A 23,269-nucleotide genomic window follows, 5' to 3' on the forward strand; every position below is an offset into this window, starting at 1 on the left:
ACAACAGAAAAGCCATTTCCAAATCTGACAACGTTGTTTTGCAACACCGAACACAGAAAAACTACAATTTGAAGCCAGTTTTATGATGAGTATTAAAATAACGATAAAAGAAGCCAGGCAGCCTTTAGGATCTTTTTTTTTTTTAATGTGCGCATTTGACAACACAACATCCGCCTCACAGTGCATTAATTTTCCCTTTGGTTGGTTTATCACAAGCATGCAGTCTTTCTTTTACAACGGCAAGCCACACTGAACCGTTTAACCTAAAGACATAATTATATTATTTAAGGTTAAAATATAACATTCATGTGAAGCACTTCCTCAGTTTCAGAGGTTTAAAGTTGGCATTATTCTCTGCAGTAGACAGAAGATATCAGATACCTCATGATTAAATCCTTATTAGCAAGGAGGGAAATAAGTAACCACCTGATCCACCCAAAAGGCACATTTCTGGAGAACTTAGCAGAGAGAAGATTGTAAGAAACAAAACTGTAGTGTACAAAAACAAATGACAGATGGCTTCTTCTCTGATTCCAAGACCTTTTGCTCCACAGCTCTTTCTGACATAAAAAAATAACTCACATCTTTTAAAAACTAAATAAAACTTGTTTCTTTTTTGAGTATAAAAGCAATTCGCTCCGATTCAGACCTCACACACCGAACACACTTTGACCTTTCCCAGGTTTCTGAAAACTCATTCATACTTTGAAATACATTCCTCAATCTGTAATGCGGCTGGCTCTCGGTATTTATCCTATTCCTACAGTCCACTGGCAGCTTCTTCTCTCAGTGCTCGGAGAATGGAGATGGAGGGGTACGGAGGACAAAGATGGGAGCCCGCTGAGGCTCCCGGTGCTCCAGGAGTGAGGCAGGAGAGGGAGGGCGGTGGGTTGACTTGTGGAGGGAGTGACACAGCTTGACAGAGGAGAAAATGTCTTTGAGAAGCATGGAGCTGAATGGATGGACCGCAACACTGATTCTTTTGCTACAGATGGAGACAGAAAAATAAAAATAAAAGTATTATCACTGTTGTTTGGCTCACTGAAACTGTACTACAACAATGCAGTGACTAACATTAATGCACATTTTTTGCATCCTTACTATAGGTTTCATTAGGAGGCCTCAGTAATCTCTCAGCTTGCTTGTTCCCCGCTCGAGCGGCTTGTTTGTAAAATTTAATAGCTGTCCTCAAGTTCTGTTGCACAACAAAGCCGCTCTCATAGCAATTTCCCAAGAAGAGCTGAGCAGTGTCATCCTGAGAACAAAAGGAAACATGCAATTCAAGTAGGTAAACCTTCCAGGGCAAACTTTAAATGTACAGTCAGCAAAACCAGCCCTAAACGAATTGTAAAAACAGTAACTGATTATAATCTTTAACACAACTACACCAGAAAGTTGCAAAACATCTGTAACTGCAGATTTTTTTAATTATCAAAAACCAGGAGACTGTTGGAATAATCTTTTCCTATCGGATATCCCGACAACCTCCAGCATGATCGACTCTAAAAAGGGAGGCGATCTCTGAGATAAAGCATTGATTAAAGTCTAGAAACATCTAAAGGAAGCACTCACGCCACTCTCTGCTGCCATCTCCAGGTTCTGGATGGACTTACAACCATATTTCACTGTATCCTGGGCGTAGATGGAGGCCAGGCTGAGCTGAGCCTGAAGAGGAGAAATGGAAAGTTGATTTAATTCAATAAGGAAGCGCCAACATCAGCAAAAAACAAAAACAAAACCAAAAAAAACCCTGATACATGCTGATAGCAGTAAATGTGCTTGAATAACAATTAAGAGATGCTTAAAGATAGAAGGAAAAAAAGACTCCAGGTGGAGTTTGAGCCAGTTGTTTGATGCTTTCAGCTTATTTAATTTTAAAAGGCAAAAATCTTGCAATGTAAGAAAAAAATGGATATTATCTCTCAGTGCTCAGATAACAGAGGTGGAGAGAGCCTGCAGAGGTATCAATATCAGCATGTTAACAAATGCTTTACTTTCTCAGAGAAGTTTTGTTCCAGGGAAAAAAATATGAATGAAAAATTGTATTTACATTATCAGCTATTTGATTTCTACATTTTTCAAATGTAAGTGGGTACTTTTCCAAATGCAACATGCTGAATTCTTCTGTATTGAAAATGTTTTAAAGTTTGTTTGTTTTTTCTTTCAAATTACACAATATAATATATAAATGTACTAGAGTTGCAATGGTTCTCTGGGAGAAACTGATCATGACTTCTACCTTGGTCAGCCCAGCTGCAGCAGCTTGTTCCAGAAGGTCGATGGCTGTGCTCAGCTCCTCTGGACTCTGGTGCCCTCTGCTGGTCAGGAGCAGCTTTGCACAGCGGTACTGAGCTTGTCTGTGGCCACTCGCGGCTGCCTGCCTATAATAGTGCAGAGCCTTAAAGAGAAAGCACAGGAGATATTACAATAATGCAATTAGGAAATTAAATATCAGAAGTAAAAAATTCATGCTTAATTTTATACATTTACATGGTCCACAAAAGCAAAACTGTTTGCTACAAGAGTGATGGCCGGGGTCTCACCTTCTCCTTGTTCTTGCTCACTCCTCTACCTTTCTCATAGCACACCGCCACATTAAACTGGGCTTTGCTGTAGCCCTGCTGAGCTGCAGCGAGAAAACAGGTGAAAGCTTCCTGGTGGTTTTCCCTCTTGGCATTTTCTAGACCTGTTGTACACAAGGAGATATAGAACAGGAAATAAGGGAACATACAGGAGGAAAAAAAATAACCGTGCAAAGGCCATTTCATTTGACTCCAACAGCAGTATGTGTTAAGTTTATCTGATAGATATGTTTTTTTTTTTAAGTGCGCTGATAAATAATGACCAATTATGTTGAGGACAACAGGAACGCAGACGTCTTCCACACGTCTGAGGTTCAGTGCTGCCGCTGCCAGCCTCTCTTCATCAGATAACATTTCCTGGAAACATTAAAGAGGATAAAAACACAATAATAAAGATAAGACAAAAGGTCAAGTCTGTTTTTTTGAAAGTACAAAAAAACCCTTTCTTTAAAGTTGACAAACCAAATGATGAAGACTCACCTCATCACTGGTGTCGGGTTTCTCTGCCTTGTCTTGGCTGGCATCATCCTGCAGCGGACAGGAAGCTGACAGGAATTCATCCTCTACAAGTCAAGGAGGAAATACTTGTTGATTTTTCTATTTCATAAAATATAAATTAATAAAATGTATTTTTTTTAAGATACTTTTAAGCAATCTTTAAACTATGACAAGCACAGAACCAACCTGGTATAAGTGCATCCTGGATCAGGAGTTCCCTCTGGTGGTCAGAGATGGCAGTCAGCTGGTCCTGTGTGCTGCTGCTGTCACTGTCACTGCTCTGAGTTGGGGACTGATCTTGGTTCTGTCTCTCTAGCACCCCCTGCAGACACAACACATTCCTTCCTCTGGGCAGGACATCATGTCTTGATACTGCGTAAAAAGAGCGAAAGCAACAAAATAGCCAGGACACAAGTTAAAAGATAGAAGTGGGGTTTTTTTGTGGAAACGGTTACATGTCCACTGTATGAAACTATTTTGCCAAGGGATTTGCCTCGTGTAAATCTACTCCACAGCTACAACAATGCAGAAGAACTCACAGATCTCTAGTAGGATGTGATAGCCACAGTTGTGTAGAGTGGAGGGGGCTGACAGGGCTCCGGGGCTTGGACTGGGCTCTGTGCTTGAGGAAAACTGGGAGTGGATCCTCCTGCAGAGCTGCATGAACAGAACTGCTGCTGCACCCTGCAGACAAACAAATGAGAACATCTGATGTAGTGCACCCTCGCCTGGAACAGCCAACCAAGTGTGACAGAGGTTTCTATTTCAGCTAAAACTCATGAGTAATCAGTCCATGTGTATAAAACATGAACATTTCAGAGATAGTGGACATACGTATTATGATAAAAGCATAGTGCAGCTATTGTTCTGCTGCAGCAACATGAGAGCAAAATGTCCTCTGGGGTAAACAGCTGGGTCTGACCTGCTGGCCCACTGATGTCTGCCATTGCTGTAGCTTAAAAAGCAGTTACAAAGTGAAATCACTGAGCTGCGCTAAAGGAGTCAGAACACACTGAGTGCAGATACTGTGGATTTCAGCAGTGTGTGCAGCAAACTGTGCAGCTCCGGTGTTGATGATGTTGATGTTTAGCAGTCGTTTTAGTGGCTTTTGTCTTCAGGAATGTTACCATCTGAATATATTAAATCAACAGCAGCCCTCACATGTGTCCTGACAACTTTCTTATTAGAACATGAAGGCAATTCCTGATAAAGTTAATGACACAGAAAAAGTGATGCAGGACATGCTAAGAAATATGTTTGGTTACATGTTTGTATTTTAAATGCAAAAACACATGACTTACCCATCCCACAGCATCCAGAGCCGTGTAACGCGGAAACTCAGCATACTTGGACTGAAAGGTCCTCTGCTTCCTCCTCCTCTCTCCATCCTCCTCTTCCTGAGATCTGCAATAAACAAAGCAGAGAGTAATGAGAAAAAGAAGATTTGCACAAGATTCTGTGCAGCAGTCTGGTCAAAATATAAGTACACCCTTTCAACAGCTAGTACAACCACCTTTAGCAGCCGTGACTTGAATTGTTTTCTGTAGGACTTTATCAGTCTCTCACATCTTTGTGGAGGAATTATGGCCCACTCTTCTTCCTCCTTCTACTTCTACCGCTCACTGCATGTATTTATGCACAACTCTCTCACCACATCCCGCCACAGAAGCAGTTAAGGGTTTTTTTGTACAAAATCCTGTGAAAACTTTCTTTTCCAAATGTCTGTATTTCCAGTCTACTGTATTAAGGCACTGCATGAATTGGCTTTGTTTCTGTTCCCTTGACTTGCATTGTTCATACACCCACACCCACACCCACACACACACAAAGCAATTGCTTCTGGATGATGCAACCAGCTGAAAGGGCAGCAGCAAGGGCAAAATAGGTTCAAAGTGGGGCTAAAGAAACAGGAAAGGACAGCAATGAGGGCAGAGTCTGAGGTTTTACCCTATTTCAAAGGTTCTTTTTCGTCACCTGATGATACGGCCTGCATTTTGAGGGCAATAAAATTTGGACATCAAAGGGAGATGCTCAAAGCTCGCCTTGTAAAGTAAACAGGTAAAAGAAGAAAGGAGGCGTGGAGAGGAGGAGTACCTGTTGTCAGGGGAGTGTCGAGACGTGGAGAGGACAGCTGAGCTGTTGATGACCTCGTCCTCCACATGGTGGTTTTGGGACAGTCGCAGGGTGCTGTTGCCATGATATCGATGCAGAACTGAGCAGAAAGTTAGACAATGTAATTAGGAGACAGTCTCCTCAGAACTACAAAGCATTCTCTGTACCTTACTTATCACAGCCTAATTACTTCAGTTGTTTATAAGCATTGAGAGAGAGATTTTGCACCGCAGCTGGACCGCTATGCACTGAAACCACAATAACAACAACGCATTTCTAAAGAACTGACATTGCCTTTAATAAATTTTCTGAAACCTTTTTCTGAAGATCTAGATCCGATAATGAGCTAATTTTGGAAAATTAAAGCAAACTAAGACGTGGGCAGTGCAATCCAGACGGGAATCCAGATGTCTTGCCGTGTGGCACACACGACAGGTAGTGTTGGTGTATGGGAACTCTCCATAGCATTGACAATAAATGGATTAGCACGTTTTGCAACAGGAGCTAACCCTAGCTTTTAGCTCCGTACAACAGATTAGTAACTTCAATAACCTCAGTTTTCTGTTAATAAACGCTTGGTAAACTCTGAAATGTTGATAATAATTGACGTCAGTGTAGAAAGAGAGAAGAAGAAAAAGGGGCGTTCTCGACTTTTCTCTCACCTCTTCCAACAAAACCGTGGAGCCTCCACATGGTTTGTCTCTAACGGCTCCTTTAAATGAAAGGTTATGTCCGCACTGGCCTGTTTAAGTTATCTGGGGTCCGTATGGCTCCATACCGCTAACGGATTTCTTCCAGCACTGGTGGTAAATAAAAACCTGTCACGAGTTACGCCGTAAAAATACCGACCCGGAAGTGGAGGGTGGCGGGGTTTACGCAATCGATGCATTTGCAGTTGCATCTTCACAGCACCCACTTGCGGTGTATGAGGGTATCACACTTTCAGACGCTTAGGTTTCTGGAAATTTGAGAAGTTAATTGTCATGTGATATTTTATTTCATGTTATAAAGCGAAAAACAATATATATATTTTTTGTGTTCATGAACTGAGTCACCCACAGTTTTTTGTATTGCAGGAACTGTGCACTGATATTATTATCATTTTTATTATTACTGGACATCTCCTAGGTACTACATGACGACTGCAGATTTGTATGAGGCCATATTATTGTTCTTCTCTTACACCATGTGAATGTACTGGATATTTTATGCATTGCTGTTCTATGTGTCTTAGTATGGACCATCTCTTTATTTCTCTTGTCGTTTCACAAACAACCTGCACTTTTTTATCTGGGGATACATGAAGATAAAATTGAATTACATTAACTGATTTTAATGCCGAGGCAAAATTATTACTTAAAGAAATGCAAATCTGTAATCACTGAAAATGATCTTCTTTTGCTCTTAACAGATGTTTTTAAAGGTTTATCATTTATCGATACTAGTTACTGTTGTTTCTATTGTTATAATCATTTTTGTTTTGTCTTTTTTTCTTTTTGTTACATTTTCTTTCATATTTTTTTTATTGATATGTCATGACTTTAAAGCCTAACTATAGTCAAGATCTGCAAGTGAGCTGTGGCTAGAAGTCCTGTGTACAGTGCAGTGCTTGATGGTATATTATAGCAATCTTAATATATCCTCACTGAATACAATGAAAAACATGTTTTGACATTGTGGGTAAGCAAAGAAGGCTTAGACTACAAGCAGTAACCTGAACAGAACTAGAACTAGAACTAGATCTGTTCTGCTTTATTTAGCTTTAGATTTGAGATGATTTTCTGCACAAAGACAATGTAGATTGAGACAAGCTGCAATGTTTAATCCTGGTGCTTGCATCAATAAGCCATGCACACATTCACAACAGATAACATTAATGCTTTCCTTGTAGTAGATCATAACACCATCCAAGAGACAGAAGAAGAAATGCTACTGCAGAATCCAGCCATCAGTGAGTAAATGAGTTAATCATTTACCACAACTTTAATTAAAACGCCTCCAATGAGTTGTGAAGTTAACTGACAGACCAGAGAGGACAAGGGGGGAGCACATGTACACTAGGAGATCAAAACACAACCAACAACAAAAACTCAATTGAAAGACACCCTCAATCATGTCACGGTTCTTGGTAAAGTTTTCTTTAATCTTAAGGTTCAGTGGCAACAAGACTTTGTAGAAAGACTATTATCTTTGCAGTACACTGGCAAAAGTGTGAGCTATATTTCATATTGCATCCACAGCAACACACTGCTTGACTTTTAAATAAGAGGGCACACGTTGCGATATTGACTGAATAAATAAGCCAATGGATGTGATACAGTCCATACTTCACAATTTATTAGTTTAATATTGCAGCAGGGCTTAAACATTTTTTAAATAATTCTAAAAATTACAAGTTTTTTAAAGAGTCTGCTCATTAGGAAAGCAAAAACTGACTTTTTAATGAAGTCCCTGCCTAACTGATAGTATCTGATTAAGGATTAACTGCACTATGGGCCTTTTTTATATTATTATTATTTTTGCATCTGTAGCACTTCTCTCACACACATCAGCACTTGTAAGACCTGGTTAAGATTTCCAAGGATCAGAGTGCCCTCTTGGTAAGGTGGTCTCATGAATAAGGAGAATAAGATGCTCCTGATCTGAATCATTGATGGATTGAGGGGCTGATCTAAGCAACCATCCAGAGCTCATCCTCATCAGTCACTCTGCAGGAGCGTTTGGCCTTCTCTGCCCTCCATGTTGATCAAACGGTGACGCACACCCCTGTGCTTTACTGGAAACCCACATCCTTCCCGTCAGATGGGTCTAAACAAGGGGCGGGAGGTAAGAGGTCTGCAATTGTAAAGACAGATTAAACTTTGAATAACTCACTCCCTGACCAGTTGCCATGGTGACAAAGTCTTCATGTCTTTCATTTACGATCCTCCTCAGGCAAATAAGTCTAGCCTGAAGTAGTTTGTAACGTTAGCAAGATCGCTGCACAGCCAGATAGTGTTTGCTGCTTCGCCTGGGGCCAGATTTGTCTTGGCAATATGGAAAAACATCAGGGTGAGCTGGAAGCACAGTCCCACAAGTGCTGACTAATTGAGCAGTTTGTTTTTGCTCATAATACAATCTGCACTTCAGCTCTCAAATGTGAGACATTTAAAGCAGTGAGGGGACTTAATAATAAGTGCTAAACAAATTCAGAAATCTCATTTGCTCTTTTATTTTGTCCATTTTAAACAGTTTATGACAGCAGAAACTTGCTTCACCGCTGTTATCTGATAGCTACATTTATTTTTAGAGATTCATGCTTTGTGTTACAGCAGTCCTAAGTATTTTTAGTGGTTCAAAGACTAATCAGAATCCGACTCGTATGAGTAGCTATTAAACGAAATACAGCACTGTGTAAAGGTTTTGAGCCACTCCCTCATTTCTTCATATTTTGCTTCCAGTGAGCCAGATTTCATTTTTTTTCCAGGTGTTAGAAGGTCTTTCAAAGTTATTCTTTGAACATTGGCTGCTTTTCCTTCATTTTTCACCTGATCCCACTTGTTAAGCCACTTAACACAGACCTTTGACTCGTCCGAGCATGAAAAAGGTACCTAACCACAAAAATGAACAGAGATTGTTTCTTTACATAACAGACAGATTAGCAAGGAAGCTTTTTTAAACTGTATCTTTAGGTTTGTCACAAAATCCCATAATTTGTTCCCATATCTTTAGGTTAATCTTTGATAAAGATCAAAGATAATACAATTTGACAAGCTTAAATCAGTAATTTTACACCAGCAAGGTGATTCCCAGAGAGCTGTTAATTAAAATTTTTCCATATTTCAGCATGCTGTGCAATATGTCTTCAAAAGAAATCAGGGAAACAGTATCTGAAGGAAAATATGACAAAATCCAACAAAAACCTGATACAGGATCTGAGAGATGCATATGAAGTAGTTACAAATGTGTTACCTGGAACAGTAAATGACACTACTGACACTAACGATGTGATCATACTTTGATACAGTATATATATGTTTTCATATCTTACAGTATTCTGTTGGTAGACTTGCAGATAGTAGGACTTTTTCTAGTACAGACAGGAATTGAAAGCTTCTTTTGAAAAACTGCTGCATTACACCCCTTTGATCGCTTTCACCCCGACCTCTGGAATCTGAAGCCCCCTGTGTCTCATTTAGAGGACGGGGAGGGAGTGCAGACATGATCTGAGGTGGCTGGATGACCTGTTTATTTTGTTAGCTGTGTGCGTTGATGTGAAGCTGGATGTCAGGATGTGTGCGTGTGTGTCTGTGTGAGAGAGTTTTGTGTCCTGACTTATCATTGGACCTTGACTATCAATCCAGATAATCTGTGGACACTGAAGTGAGGATTACTGAGGATTTGTTCTGAGAAAAGTGAGCCTTACTTGAAGTTGTATTGTCTTAGCCTTTCTGCAGTCACTACGATAGAGCAGACACTGTGTGCCGGTGCAAAGAAGCTACTTTTATCCATCTGTGCAATGAAAGCCAAAGAGACAAGTCCTTCAAGGCTCCTAAAGCTTGAACGGGCAGAGAAAGAGTTTTGTGTACCAAACTAAGTGAAGGGGGCGGGGGATGTTTAAAAAAAAAAGACACAGGGGGTGTTTCTTGCCCCTCTCTCCCTTTTTTCTGTCCCTGTTGGTCTCCTTGGTCACACACATGCACACATACTCCTCGGAAACACACACACACACACACACACACACACAAAACCACTGACAAGGGCTCAGTCCTGCTATGGCCACCACTACCACAGAGGAAAGCTCTCCAGTCCCGACCACTGTAGCACCCCAGCAGCCTGACTTGGAAGACAGCCTAAAACCCAAACTCAGAGGCAGAAGCTGAGCTGGGCGAGACCCAGTGTGACAGAGAGGAAAAAGAGGATGAGGAACATGAAGAAGTGGGAAGAAGCTGTGATTCGGAGCAGGAGAATACAAAAGGGAAGAGTTTGGACCCAGAGTGGGTGGAGGAGAGGTTCAGGATCGATAGGAAGAAGCTGGAGACCATGTTGTATGGTGAGTTAAATGGGATTATCAATTTTTATGGATGGAACTGTCAGTGCTATGTGCCTGAACTTCTGGGCTTTCTTATCGACTTCATTCTCACAGTCTGCCTTGAACTCTACAACATCTGAATTTTGTGTTATTTTGAAACCTATCCTATCCTGTGTTCCTCATTGACCTTGTTATCTACCTGATCCCACGTGCCTCTGGGGGCCTCCAGCCGCCTGTGCCCTTGTTGTCGTCATCAGTAAACGCCATCCACTAAACCCCTGTTGCTGCATCATTGTGATTTATGACCTGCAATTGCTTATGCATTCGCAGGTCCTTTTGGCTATTATCATTCCCGTCTGTGAAGCAAAGGTAACTGCCTCTGTTAGTTATGGCTGCTTGGCGGGTTTATGACAAATGCCTCCCCTGTGTCGCCGGGGAAACTCTTTCTGACAGCGTGCCACCGCTGTAGACACAAGCTGATGTTTGCGCTTGATGGGAAAGTGCTTCAGCTCTGATAACCGCGGCTTGGTTTTTAATGCGCGCGCAGCTGGGACTTCTGCTTTTACTGCTGTTTGAGCAGCCTCAATCAGGCAGTAAACATCCCATCTCAACCCTTTAGGTAATAATCTGTCACACCGCATTCAGGCCTTCACACTGATTTTCGTACATCCCCCTCCCTCCCCTTTGGTTTTGTACTTTAATTTTTTTTTTCTTTTTGTTTGGGTAAAGTGGGAGGTATTTGCGTCAGCAAATGCCATTGATGTGATTAGTTGTCTCCAGGCTAATTTGTGGCTGCCTTTCCTAACCACCACCTTTTGCTCCACCCCATAGTGTTTTCTTCTCATTCCTCAGCTCTGGCCAGCGTAACCCGTAGTGATAAAAGGAGGGGGTTGAAGGCGTTCCTGGGGCTCCCCCTGAACCCTGTAAATGTCACCATGGAGCAATGGCCTTTTAAACTTGTTTATGTTCCCAGCAACCTCTTGTTCCACTGGCTTGACAAATTTCAGCCAAGTCAACATTGAAATGCAGACTTTGTGTTCACATGCGTCATATTGAACATTGCGTGGCGACCAATACAACCTGACAAATCTCTCTGCTGGGTTTTATTAGGGGTTTATTTTATCTTTATCTGCCTCGTTTTTACATTTGCCTACTTCTTCTTTCAGCTCCAAAGCATGAGGGTGTTGAGACGGGAGAGGAGTTTTTTGAGAGAGTAAGTGGCTCTACACACATTCAAACACTTTATTCATAAACCAAACAACTAATAATATTTGGCCATTTAATCACTAGTGTTTTAAAGCCTCGTGGTGAAATTTATCTTAGACCAGTGAAAACATCCCTGCTGCAGTTTTATTACTTGTTGGATGCTCTTCATTCAGTGATTACAGATTTTATGGTGGTGATAATTGGAGGTGGAGGCAGCTTTGTATCCTAAGATCTGCTGTGTTCTCTGAATGTGTGTGTTCTCATTGTATCTGTTACGATCTTTCCTGCATAGAGTGATAGCAGCTTCTTTGTTTCTCACTCTCTTCTATTGTCCGTGCTTTCACAGGTAATGAGAGAAACTAACACTCAGGTGAAATGGCCATCCAAACTGAAGATAGGAGCCAAATCAAAGAAAGGTGGCAAATTCTTCATGTTCCGTTCACACCAAAATCAGTGCTCTTTGTTTTGTGTTTTTCCCACAGCTTTGTGTGTGTGTGTGTGTGTGTGAACAGAGATTTATCATTTTCCATCTATTGTTTCTAGATCCACACGTGAAGGTGGAAGGGAAGAGAGCTAATGTCCTGGAAGCCAAAAGGAAGATACTAGAAGTGTTGGAAACCAGGGTGAGGTTGCTGGTGCCTTAAATTTACAATGTCAAGAATCCATAGAGGAATGTAAGCTTTTAATAAAAGTAGTTTTATGTTTTTTTTTTTTATGTTAAGGCCAGTATTGAACTGAAATCTGCTCAAATAACCAGTGTTTATATAAAACCAGGTAAACAAGGTGACTCTAAAAATGGACGTGGCCTATACGGAGCATTCTCATGTGATTGGAAAAGGCGGAGGAAATATCAAAAAAGTGATGGAGGTCACATCCTGTCATATTCATTTCCCTGACTCCAACCGTCACAATGCTACTGGAGAGAAAAGCAACCAGGTAGGTGGCATTTTAATTCCACTAACTGCTGCCACTATGACAGGAAACTGAAAACCAATTTGTTTACATGTTATTTATTTATTAATTACCAGGTCTCCATCGCTGGGCCCGTAGAAGGCGTAGAGGAAGCCAGGAGGAGGATAAGAGTGAGTTGTCAATGTGTAATTTGAGCAAACTGCACAGAATAGATTTTTATTTGTCTCAACACTCAATATTTTCACTCCTGTCAGACGGAAAGATCAATAGAGTGATTAAGAGGATGGCTGACACAAAAAGGACAGGTATATCTGTCAATGCACTGCCTGTCTTGTCTCTGTCTTTGTTTCTCTCCCACCTCTTCATTATCCCTCCCTTCTGTGTCTCCTTCTCATCGAACCCTTGCCCTTCTTATCCCAGGACCTCCAGCCGCTATCCTTGACCTTTGACCTGCCAGTGAGTCTTGTGCCCCAGGCTCTGCCAGATCCGGGTTCACCACTTATCCAGCAGGTAGTACAGACTCTGGGGGTCAGTGTGAGCTTCAGGGCCATGCCACCCCAGCCTCAAGCCCAGCCGCCCTTTTATGGAAGCTGCTGCACCGTCTGGGGTCTGCAGGGCAATGCAGATGTTGTAAAGGTTAGCATTAAAGATTAAGGAGACTACTGGGTAATGAGGTTTAAGTATCATGTCGTGACTATATATACCATCACCTCACAGAAGGCGACCTGCATCTTGATGGACCTCCTGCTGGGAGCAGAGGTTGCAGGCGGTATTGTCAACAGCCAGCTGGACGTCACCTCCCAGCAGCACCTATTCCTGCTGGGACAGAATGGCGCTCACTTCCTGAGCGTTATGCACCAGACCCAGACCCAGATCATCCTACCGGACCTCAGCGCCCCTCAGAGTCCTCCCTCGCTGCTCATTCAGGGCAGCCCTGATGGGGTTTGTCTGGCTAGGCAGCATCTCATGGTACAGCGGGGCTGTTTATTTTGTGTGCACATAACTGCTAAAAAACAATGCTGAGAAAACTTTGCTGCTTTTAATGTTTGACACTTTTACAATCTGTGTGATGTTTGCATATTTGTGTACACAATAGGACTGTCTGCCTGTGTGTTTGATGTTTGACATGCGTGAAGATGGGGAGGCCGATCCCTGTAAGCTAGCTCAGATGATGCGAAACCTTGGAGTCTTCATTAGCGTCAAGCCCAAAGTAAAACAGACCAGCAAGGTACATTTTACCTCGTGGCTCTGATGCTTATTGTTTGAGACACAACTGAAAAAAGAATGCTAATTTGATTGGGCTTTGTATTGATAAAAACTTGCCCTGAAATATTTCTTTGATTTTGAATGCAAAATATTCTCCCCTGTAGTTTTCTGCTGAGTTGAGTACTGATCTAAAAATCTGTGTTGGTTTATAATTGTCAGTCAGTTGTGGTGAAAGGTCTGGAAAGGAATATTTCCTGCCTCTATGAGGCCCGCCGTCTACTCCTGGGGCTGGATTCCTCTGAGACTGTTAAGATAGCTGAAATGACCCCTGGCTCTCTGCTACCTGGCAGTGGGCTGACCAATTACTGGCTCAATATGTTGCTGCAGCAGCTTCGCCTGTCTGAACAGGGTGAGAGCATTAACACATGTGATTTGTTTTTGCAATCAGAATAATTCTTTTTAAAATTTTTCTGCTTCATACTGATTCATTCATATCACCCTTCTTCTTGATGATCAGGCCCCGTGCCTGTTCCTGCTACAGAGATGCCGAACGGTACAAAGCCACGTCCCTCACCTCCACCAGGCCTCACCTCTCCCACTGAGGAGGGTAGGGTAGGGCCGAAGGGAACAGATGGTCGACCTCTGGAGAAGGTGTTTCACTGTTAATGTTCAAAATGACAAAACACAATGGGAAATTCTTCTGAAACTTTCCAATTCTCTTTTTCAGATTCTGGAAAATGAGGACCAGTTTGGTCAGCATGAGAGCTCTGAGTGTGTGGCGATGTCATCGTCTGAGACGTGTGACGCTTTGAAGAGCAGCATCAGCAGGATCGGACTGAATGGTCGGAGGGGGAGCCTTCAGGGTCCTGAAATTGCCAAGGTTTTCAGCCAGGGCAGGCGCCATTCAACAGGGCAGGTGTTAACATACAGGTGAGCGTTTTGCAGGTACACACACCTACTCTCTGATGACTCTTCATAATCTTTAAAGTCTTAACTTCTGGAAAATTCTTTTGTTGTTGTTTATACTTGCTCTACTTTGGTTTCTGTTTGATTTGATATAAATCAGCTCTACAGAGCGTGCAGTTTTAATGATGCAGCTCACATTTAACACACTCTATATTTAAACTGCACGATGACACTTTGAAAGAACTGCTGCAGCCAGGTGAAAGAAAGAGTTAGTAAGAACTCAAAGATTGCACAGAGCCATCACAGTTTCACCTAACCTTGCGTGCGTGTGTGTGTGTGTGCGCGCGCGCGCGTGTGTTCCTCCTGACTGTGCCAGACTGCTGAACGCAGACACTGAGGGGGGGAGGAGTGAGCGGAGGAACAGCCTGAGGAGAGATGTGACTCTGGCTCAAAATGTTCGCGCTGACTCATTCAAGGCTGAGGTGAGAAAAACAGGAGCTGCAGGTTTCTTCCTTGCTTGTTTCTTCACGAAGTTATGTACAGATCTGTGGCAGACATTTTGGTCACGGATGATGCTCAGTGGACAGATAATCACATCTCTGTAGGACAGTGGATGAGCGAACGCTGAAAATGTCACGTTAAACTGAAAATGGGAAGATCATTTTCTTTGTCACGGTCTATAATCTATTGATTTGCAGTTTGATTTTGAAAATTGGGTTCTCTCTTTGTTGGTCTCCCCTCTTATTTTTCTCCCATCTCACATACGCAAAGGTTATGCAAAGAAGGATTAACAAGTTTACTGCCACGGCAGCAGGACGTGTTTTCTTATGCAAGTGTTTGTTCCTGCTGTAAATTAGGTTCCCGCTATCCTCCCATCTCTCAGTAACCAAAGAAAAAAATTCAATTTCATGCATTATTTACCTACTCCATTTCCTGTTTGTACTTTGTAGGATTATGACTATGAAAAGAAGAAACTGCTGGCAACCAGAGGTTAGTCCTCCTAAATGTTTAATATTTCTTCCTGTCTTGCTGCGGTTTCAGAAACGTTCTGCAACAATGATTAGCACTGCTAAGCAAGCGTTCCTTCTTTTTTATTGATTCACAGTTGCTGTTCTGCAGATAGTTGCATGAAAATAGATTTTGGTGAAGTATATTGTTGTTTTGCTCATCAGCACACTTTTTTGTTTTGTTTTCGGAGCTGAACAGGAGCAGGAATAATTTAGTTTTGCTGGTAACAATCACATGTTTTGCTCACATCATTGCTGGGAAAATACTTAATGTCAGTGGATTAAGCCAGATGAAGTAGGCTTTTAAGTTTATTCAAGCATGCTATAGGGGAGACACATTAATATCCCAAGCAGAAGTAGGGATTTGATAAAGGGGTCCCATTTCCGCAGTGCTCACTGCCAAGACAACTGATGAAGGGGGCCTGTTTATGGGCTGCAGTGTGCCAAAGTTATAATAGAGTAGCACTGGCACTCCCACTTAATTCACCAGGGGTAGATACACAATGCAGACAACCCACGCACACATGCATCCAGGAATGGTGCGTGTGCTCTCATACACAAGCGTGCGTGGACACACACGTAGCATCCCTCACGCAGAATGAGAGATACTGAAGAGATCTGCAGCCAAATGGTACCAAATTCCCTCAGTGTTCCTTTATGGGATTATGAATTAGCAGTTTGAATGGGCCATCTGCCTCACAGCCATTAAGACACCCGTATGCCAGGATATGAATGGGACATTTACGGCACAAATACACACAAAGACACCCGAATGAAAACCTACCAGTAATAATCCTGTTGATATTGCACTCTTTATGGAGTACTGTTGCAGTTTTTATCACACATTCACACATGGAAGAGGCCCAGGGTCACTTGTTTGTCGATTGAATGCGTATGCCAGTCTAAGTCTTAGCGCTCAGAGTTTTATTAAGTATGCCACATGCTGGCAAGAGAAGTAACACTGTTCGTGATTCATTATTTAACACATGAACCCAGCCTGCTCACATCAGAGTACCAAAGAAGACGTGGAAAACCTGCAAAGCATTTTTATGATAGACAGACTGCGGATATGAGTATTGATGCTTGCTGCAAAATCCATTTATGTGAATTTAAAGCTGTAAAGCTTTCTGAAAGTGTTTCCTTATTCACTTCTTTTGCCACAGCACTACTACAGTCAGACTTTCCGCATTGAACATGCAACGTGCTGCATTTATGTGAAAGCTGGCAATCAGATTTCAGACAACATCACAGACGGTAATGCTTTTGATACCAGTTGGTCCCAAAGTCACATTTTCTAACTCTGTGTTTATGTGTATTTATGTTAGCCATGCAGAGGAAGCCTATAGTCACAGAGGTCCGCACGCCCACAGACACGTGGAGTGGCCTTGGCTTCTCCAAGTCTATGCCAGCTGAGGCTGTAAAAGAGCTTCGCAACATCAGCAGACGCAACTACAAACCCTACCTGAGCACCGGTAATAACCAGCAACAGGTACAGATGAGCCTACTGCTTACTTAAAAGCTGAAAAAATGGTCTCACAGATTAACATTTTGAGTTTTCGTTCAAAGTTATAGGTAGAGTTCATGATTTATAGGTACAGCTACTTTTGTTGGACTGAATTCAGTTGAAGCTTTTACTGCAGTGCAGTGAAACAAGCGCTGCCACAGTGGCCCTCTAACACAGTCTCATTTATTGGTTTTGCCCCCTAACAGTCTCGGGCATTTATCTCACTGTGTGGTAAGCACTGCCAATTTGTACGCTCAATTACCTGGAGTCTGATACCATCGGTGTGGTCAACACAGGCACTCTTTGGCAACCTGTTTACCTGAGCTGGTTCAGCTCATCTCCCCTGCTCTTTTAAAGCCTTTTGAATAGCTGCTCTCTGACTGCCCACTGGCCATTGATGTAGAAGCAGACTCACTTAGGATAATGAAAGCAAGAGGCATTTCTCCAATGAGTTCAATTTTCCTCTGAGACCCAGGCAACTGGGAGGAAGCATTTGCTATGCCCGCTGCATTGATAGATTCGAGTGAAGGACTTTTACTGTCACAGATCAGCCCACAGTGGCAAATAAGCTGGTTTAGAGACACGCTAAATGGATTTGGCTAAATCCTTGGATCTACAGGCATTAGGAAGTTTATGGCCACTTGCAGCTATTTGTCTCTGGGACAGAGACAGGGGAGAGATGACAGTAGGGCATGGTGGCAAAATGACACGATGATGCTATTGTGCAAAACGCTGTCAGAAGAAAGCAACATTAGCCTGTATAAGGGAACTTATTATAGATTCCCATATTTTCAGTTTGGATACAAGAACAGCAGTAACATCCACCTGGTTTTCAAACCTGTCAGACAAAGTGTCAGAGCAATACAAGAAAAAAAAAACAGACAGTGGATGAACGGAGGGGATGCACCAAGACCCAGTAAAAGATAAATAAGGAATATCTTTAACCTTGCATCATGCAAAGTTAATAGAGTCCAAGAGCAAAAATAGGTCCACTTTAATGCTGTTACTATCTCCTTCTAGTCTTGGGCTGCTCAGACAGGAAAGGTGGCTAATGGAAGCGACTCTGAGAACTGGAGGGACAGACGTGGATCCACATCTTCATCCCAGCCCATCTCTTCCTCTTCGTCCTCATCCTCATCTTCCCCATCCTCACCTCTGACTACTTTCTCCTCATCATCCTCTTTTCCTGCATTTGCCTCCTCAATGAACCGCAGTAGAAGCGACAAGCCCTGTAAGTCTGACCTCTGTGCACTCAGCTAAACAGAGATCACCTGCTCCCTGCTGCGTTTAACCTTTTCCTCTAAACTTTGGCCTCCGGTGTTCAGCGGAGAGCTTTGCGAGCAATGGCAGCAGCTACTTCGAAAGTGTGTGCTCACAGAGGAGGGGGTCGACCTGCAGTCAGCGGAGCCCCAGCCCCCACTTGACAGATGACCTGCCCGAGCTGCTCGGCCAGCTGGGCCTGCTCAAATACATCGATGTGTTTGAACAGCAAGAGGTAAACTCACACACAGAGTTGCACTTGATCATTTTTTGAAATCACTTTTTTTTTTCATTCAGCTTGCAAACACAAGCCGAAAGAGTTAATGCATTATAAATGAGCATCATGATGCAACTTCGGTCTACACTCCTCTAGATCGACTATCAGACATTCCTCACTCTGTCTGATGAAGATCTGAAGGAAGTGGGTGTATCTACCTTTGGAGCAAGGCGCAAGATGTTATTAGCAATCTCAGGTGAATCTCTGAAGCCTCAGCCGGGATTTATGCCGTATCCGCTTCTCTCTCTGTTTTGGCAGTATGCTGTGCTCCTCTCCTCTTGTAAAATTGATTATTTTTCCTCTGATACAGAACTGAACAAAAGCAAGAGGAGGCTCTCGGATACACCTGCTGTGAAGTCTGGCTACCTGGAAGGTGGTGCTAGTGGTAGACTTCCACGAATCATGGATGTGGAAGCTGCAGCTCAGAGTAACCGCTGGTGAGGGAAGACGCCAAATATGTGGAGATATTCTAATGGGAAAATATACAACAATGATGATGCCAGTGCAAAAGTCTTACTAGCTCATTTACTACAAAGGGAGAGGTGCGAGATTATCCTGAGAAACTACAAAAATTATGTAAAACATTTAAACAGGGTGCCTTTCTTCTACAGCGTAACCCAAAGTTTTTTTTATATAATAATTCAAAACAAGGAGGCTTTCCATCCAAAACTCAGTTATGACAAGAAACGAACTACACAAAGCACACAGGAACAGGAGAAAATGTTGATTTTTTTTTTTTGTCATAAAGTGCCTTTCTTATGCAAACTCTATATTTTGACCATATTAACCACAATCTTTATGCAACTGTAACATTTACCCAAGAAAAAAAACATGTCATAGTGATGATAATTAAAAGGTTGCTGTAAAAGACTGTTTTCTTTTATGAGAGTGAAAAAATAGTGAATGACATATTTAAAAAAAAAACACAACACGTCTATGGCCGGACTCAGTTATGTGTTCAACGCCTTAAATTGATAACCTCCTATGTCATCAGTGGAAATGTGTGAGGCAAGTAAAAACTGGGAGCAGACCACAAGAGGGCACTAGTGTCACACACAGTCTTCTTTTTACAAATTCACGTCACATTTGTGCTGCATGGAAAATAATGTCATTTGTTTCAAAGTGACAGCAGCATCACAGCTCCTGCTGGACAAGGTGGGGTTTGGTTTTGAATGATACAGGGCCTAGTATCAGATAAGACAAATGATTTAGAAACCATAAATACATTTATTTGTTTGAGGGTAATATGAAACTCCTATTATAGTGGTTTGCATCTTCTGACTTCTCGACAAAGAGTTTCAATTCGTTTTATCGCTACTCCCTGGAATGAAGCCAGTGCAGCCACTTTTTGCTACCTGTTAATATTATCTGCAGAAGGCTGCATGCAGCAAAATACGTGCCATCAGGGAGAGGGCGCTGACAGAAATGTGCAAATTTGGAATAGCAGTGCTGCTTATCACATGGAATTGAATGGGCCAAGATAGCTCCACTGGAGGGCATGAAGGGGTCTGATCTGTCTCGAGGCTCGACAAGCTGGTTGGTACAGTGGCAGCCAAGCATGAAAGAGAGCGTGAGTGCGATTGGTGGGCTGTGACAGATTAGGGGGAGATGATCCCTACTTATTACAATGTGTCTGCCAATTACATAGGCAGGCTTTAGACTCGTGATCCTCAAATCTGGTCCTTGGGCTCTGGAGGGATGCTGAATTTCTGTCCTGTCAGGTAGTTATTTGCAGTCCCCTGGGGTTGTGAGCGTGAATTGGTCCTTGATCACACAGCTAGAATGAAAACAACCTGGAAAAAAAATGAGCAGTGCTCTCATTCCTGAGGACTTTGGAGATCCACTTTGACTTTTAACATGTAAAGTGGCAATCTTGACTTATGGCCCAGTTAAATATGTAAAATGAAGGTATGAGTGACTCCAATAGCAGCTTGCCCACTTTAGAGAAGTCTGGTTTAGTACTGGACTTAGCTTGTCGATATTAATAACTTGTAGTATACCCTGCAGCTTTTAAATGGAAGCCCATGGATTTAACTGACGTGTATGTAGGGAACCTGATACCAACAAACAATCTAATTATTTCAGTATGAATGCATTCAAACATCACCACATCTTCATAAGCATCTCATCAATGAAACTACATGCATGGTGCTACATACAATCAGCTTCCTGTCATATTTTCCCCAGTGGGAAACTCCAAAACTGTGCAAATGACCTTTAAAACTACCAGTCTTTATTGTTACCAACACATACATGGCAAAAGATGGTGACTTATTAACCTGTGCTTGAGCCATGATGGCAGCTTTATCTGTTTTCTTCACAGCCATTAGATAAAGACAGAATGTAGGAATGCAACTGTGCCGCACTAGTGAGTTTCATAAAGTGGAGCAAATCCACATGTAGGACATTGTCTCCAAATGTGGGATGAGGGAAGAAAAATGCTGTGTAGTCCTACATAAATGATGACCCCTTGTCACTGTGGATCAGTCACATGGCCATTTACTGAATACATCTTGTGTGAATGTATGTATACGGGAAGCAGTTTTGGAAAATATGCTTTGTTACATTTTTGCCAAGTGTTAAATAACAATCTTTCAACTTCAATGTGAATCTCCATGCAAGCATCTTAATAAAAATTCACTAACAGAAAAACTACATGAAGAAACAAAGTATAGGTATAACATAAGGTTTTATGTGTTGGACAAGATCCTGACTAAAAGAAATTCCTTTTTTTGCTTTAACTCTTTAACTCCACCCAGGAGCTTGATTTCCATACGATAACTGCAGCCAACTGCATAAAGCCCCACTTGTGGCCATCACCGGTCTCTATGGAGACGCTGGGTGGATACGAGGATCCACCCAACAGGAAAAGTCATTTGGGGATAATAAAGAAGCAGCCAATAGAGAAACGAAACAGAGCAGTGAAGTGCCCTGAGGATAGAATGCAACCAAGCTTTCCCTTTTCTGAGATGAAGACAGAGCTCACTACAAGAGGAGTGAGTTTCAGTGGGAAAGCAGAAGAAAACAGAAACAATAATGAGACAGCATGTGAGTGGCTGAATGTGAGCCGTGGTGTGCAGTACACCACGTTAGCTGAAGTTCCTAAACAACCTTCCGTGTGTTCAAAATATCCATCATACTCCTGAACCCAGTGATACTTTGTCTGATTACTCCTTTTAGTAAAATGGCATCTGCACGAGTTGGAGTTCTGTTGCAGGTGGCTGGACGAACCCATGCTGTGACAAAAATTTCATAACAAAGATACCGAGATGTCTTCAAGCAAAAGCACAGAGTGAGAGGAAAGATGAAGAAAACAAGCTGATTTCACCTTAATTCTGAATAAACAAACCATTTCCTCCTTAAACATCACTCTGAATAACAGAAATTAAACACTTTATGTAACAGCTCTAAAGAGGAAGAGATGTTTTTCTGAAACTGCAAGGTCTTTCTCCTGAAGACAGACAAGCATGGCCTTGGTGCCACAGATGCTTAAGTAGATGCATTCCTACTTATGACTATATTTAAAGGTTTTCTTGGAGACCTTACCAAGGAGAGGAATCCCTGCATACAGGCAAGCTGTTTTGCATTTTATGTGAAAAAAATTAGCTATTATAATGCTATTTATTTGTAATAGGAATTTGAGCAAAATGTATTTTCGTTTTCTTTATGATTTGATAGACTGTGTTATCACTAGGGCGATCGTGGCTCAAGAGTTGGGAGTTCGCCTTGTAATCAGAAGGTTGCCGGTTCGAGCCCCGGCTTGGACAGCCCAGTTGTTATGTCCTTGGGCAAGACACTTCACCTACCGCCTACTAGCCAATGGCGCGATATGGCAGACTCGCTTCTGTCAGTCTGCCCTGCCCTGTTGTAGCAGGTGGTTCGTCCAGCCACCTGCTACAACTGTAGCTTGCCTCCACCAGTGTGTGAATGGGTGGATGACTGGGTGTGTAAAGTGCTTTGGGGTCCCTAGGGGGATCTAGTAAAAAGCGCTATACAAATACAGACCATTTACCACTAATTATTATTAAGGCTCCAGTGAAAGGAATAGCTGAGAGCCATATAGCACTGCAACTGGGAATATAGGCGGATACAGTAAAGACACAAGAAGCAGACATTTTCTTTCCAACTTTTCTCATGTAGCCTGATGACAGCAGAAGACGCACGAGCCAGGGTCCCAGAATCGGGTGATTATACACCCTCCACAGCTTCCAGCATAATTTGATGCACATAGTTAAGCCCATTGTCTATTCTGTGTGACAGAGAGTCCTGTGAACTGCTGAATAGGCTTTTTCAAGCCAGAAGATTCAGTTGTCCTTTTAGCTTCTGATTGTTGCTACAATGTGTTTTCAAAGTGCTGCGCAGGCTGTTTCAAGCCAGTGGGGTCAGCTGTCCCATTAGCCACTGATATTACAAAAACACTCATTAAGCTTTTATGTTCTTATGGGCACTGCTAGCTTTGTGATTCTCCTCTCTCAAAGGCAAGTGATAAGAGTATTTTCTGCAGCTACCATTTATGTCTGCTTCTAACAGGGACGACGCTTTCTCAAGGTTGGAAAAGGTCAGTATTGATGGAGGGCTTTGATTGTAATACTGCAGCGAAATCCGGGCTTTGGAAAAAAAATAAAAAATCTTATGCAAATGTGTTTGTGGTTTCAAAGAGAGGCAAGAGATGTGTTTTTATTCATCATTTTTTTTTTATCACGATTTTGTGAAATGAGATGAAACACATGACGTCCTGCCTAAAAGGTTTCATCACGGGGGAGCAAGAGACACATGGACGCAGACCTG

General features: G+C 42.2%; 2 protein-coding genes across 2 annotated transcripts; one reads left to right on the forward strand and one right to left on the reverse strand.

Moving 5' to 3' along the window:
* Positions 1 to 107: 107 nt before the first annotated feature.
* Positions 108 to 6,077, reverse strand: dele1 (DAP3 binding cell death enhancer 1). The gene is made up of 12 exons (XM_026193103.1): positions 5,855 to 6,077; positions 5,175 to 5,292; positions 4,382 to 4,484; positions 3,620 to 3,764; positions 3,267 to 3,452; positions 3,063 to 3,145; positions 2,846 to 2,939; positions 2,544 to 2,686; positions 2,240 to 2,398; positions 1,573 to 1,665; positions 1,102 to 1,255; positions 108 to 985 (listed from the first exon to the last, which is right to left on the reverse strand). Exons 1-12 carry the CDS (start codon positions 5,883 to 5,885, stop codon positions 750 to 752), a joined length of 1,545 nt encoding a protein of 514 aa, XP_026048888.1. The 5' UTR covers positions 5,886 to 6,077; the 3' UTR covers positions 108 to 749.
* Positions 6,078 to 9,880: 3,803 nt separating this feature from the next.
* LOC113036679 (protein bicaudal C homolog 1-B) lies at positions 9,881 to 21,147 on the forward strand. Its single transcript, XM_075410393.1, is given in 20 exon segments — positions 9,881 to 10,030; positions 10,032 to 10,224; positions 11,370 to 11,416; positions 11,756 to 11,825; positions 11,953 to 12,032; positions 12,184 to 12,345; positions 12,438 to 12,491; positions 12,742 to 12,957; positions 13,039 to 13,290; positions 13,418 to 13,549; positions 13,747 to 13,936; positions 14,045 to 14,178; positions 14,255 to 14,457; positions 14,810 to 14,915; positions 15,384 to 15,423; positions 16,766 to 16,929; positions 17,965 to 18,175; positions 18,270 to 18,439; positions 18,578 to 18,677; positions 18,792 to 21,147. Coding segments are annotated over 20 exon segments (2,739 nt in total). The 5' UTR covers positions 9,881 to 9,946; the 3' UTR covers positions 18,923 to 21,147.
* The last annotated feature ends 2,122 nt before the right edge of the window (positions 21,148 to 23,269 follow it).

This window comes from Astatotilapia calliptera, chromosome 2 (genome assembly GCF_900246225.1).
Source record: "Astatotilapia calliptera chromosome 2, fAstCal1.2, whole genome shotgun sequence".
Classification (NCBI taxonomy): Eukaryota; Metazoa; Chordata; class Actinopteri; order Cichliformes; family Cichlidae; genus Astatotilapia; species Astatotilapia calliptera.

What these genes read in the sequence shown, in the direction of transcription:
- dele1 (XM_026193103.1), bottom strand. Translation starts at nt 5,885, where the DNA reads ATGTGGAGGCTCCACGGTTTTGTTGGAAGAG. An exon ending in TCACATCCTACTAGAGATCT is followed by an intron (nt 3,453 to 3,619) that starts GTGAGTTCTTCT and finishes CTTTTTACGCAG; the next exon opens with TATCAAGACATGATGTCCTG. An exon ending in AGATGGCAGCAGAGAGTGGC is followed by an intron (nt 1,256 to 1,572) that starts GTGAGTGCTTCC and finishes TTTTGTTCTCAG; the next exon opens with GATGACACTGCTCAGCTCTT.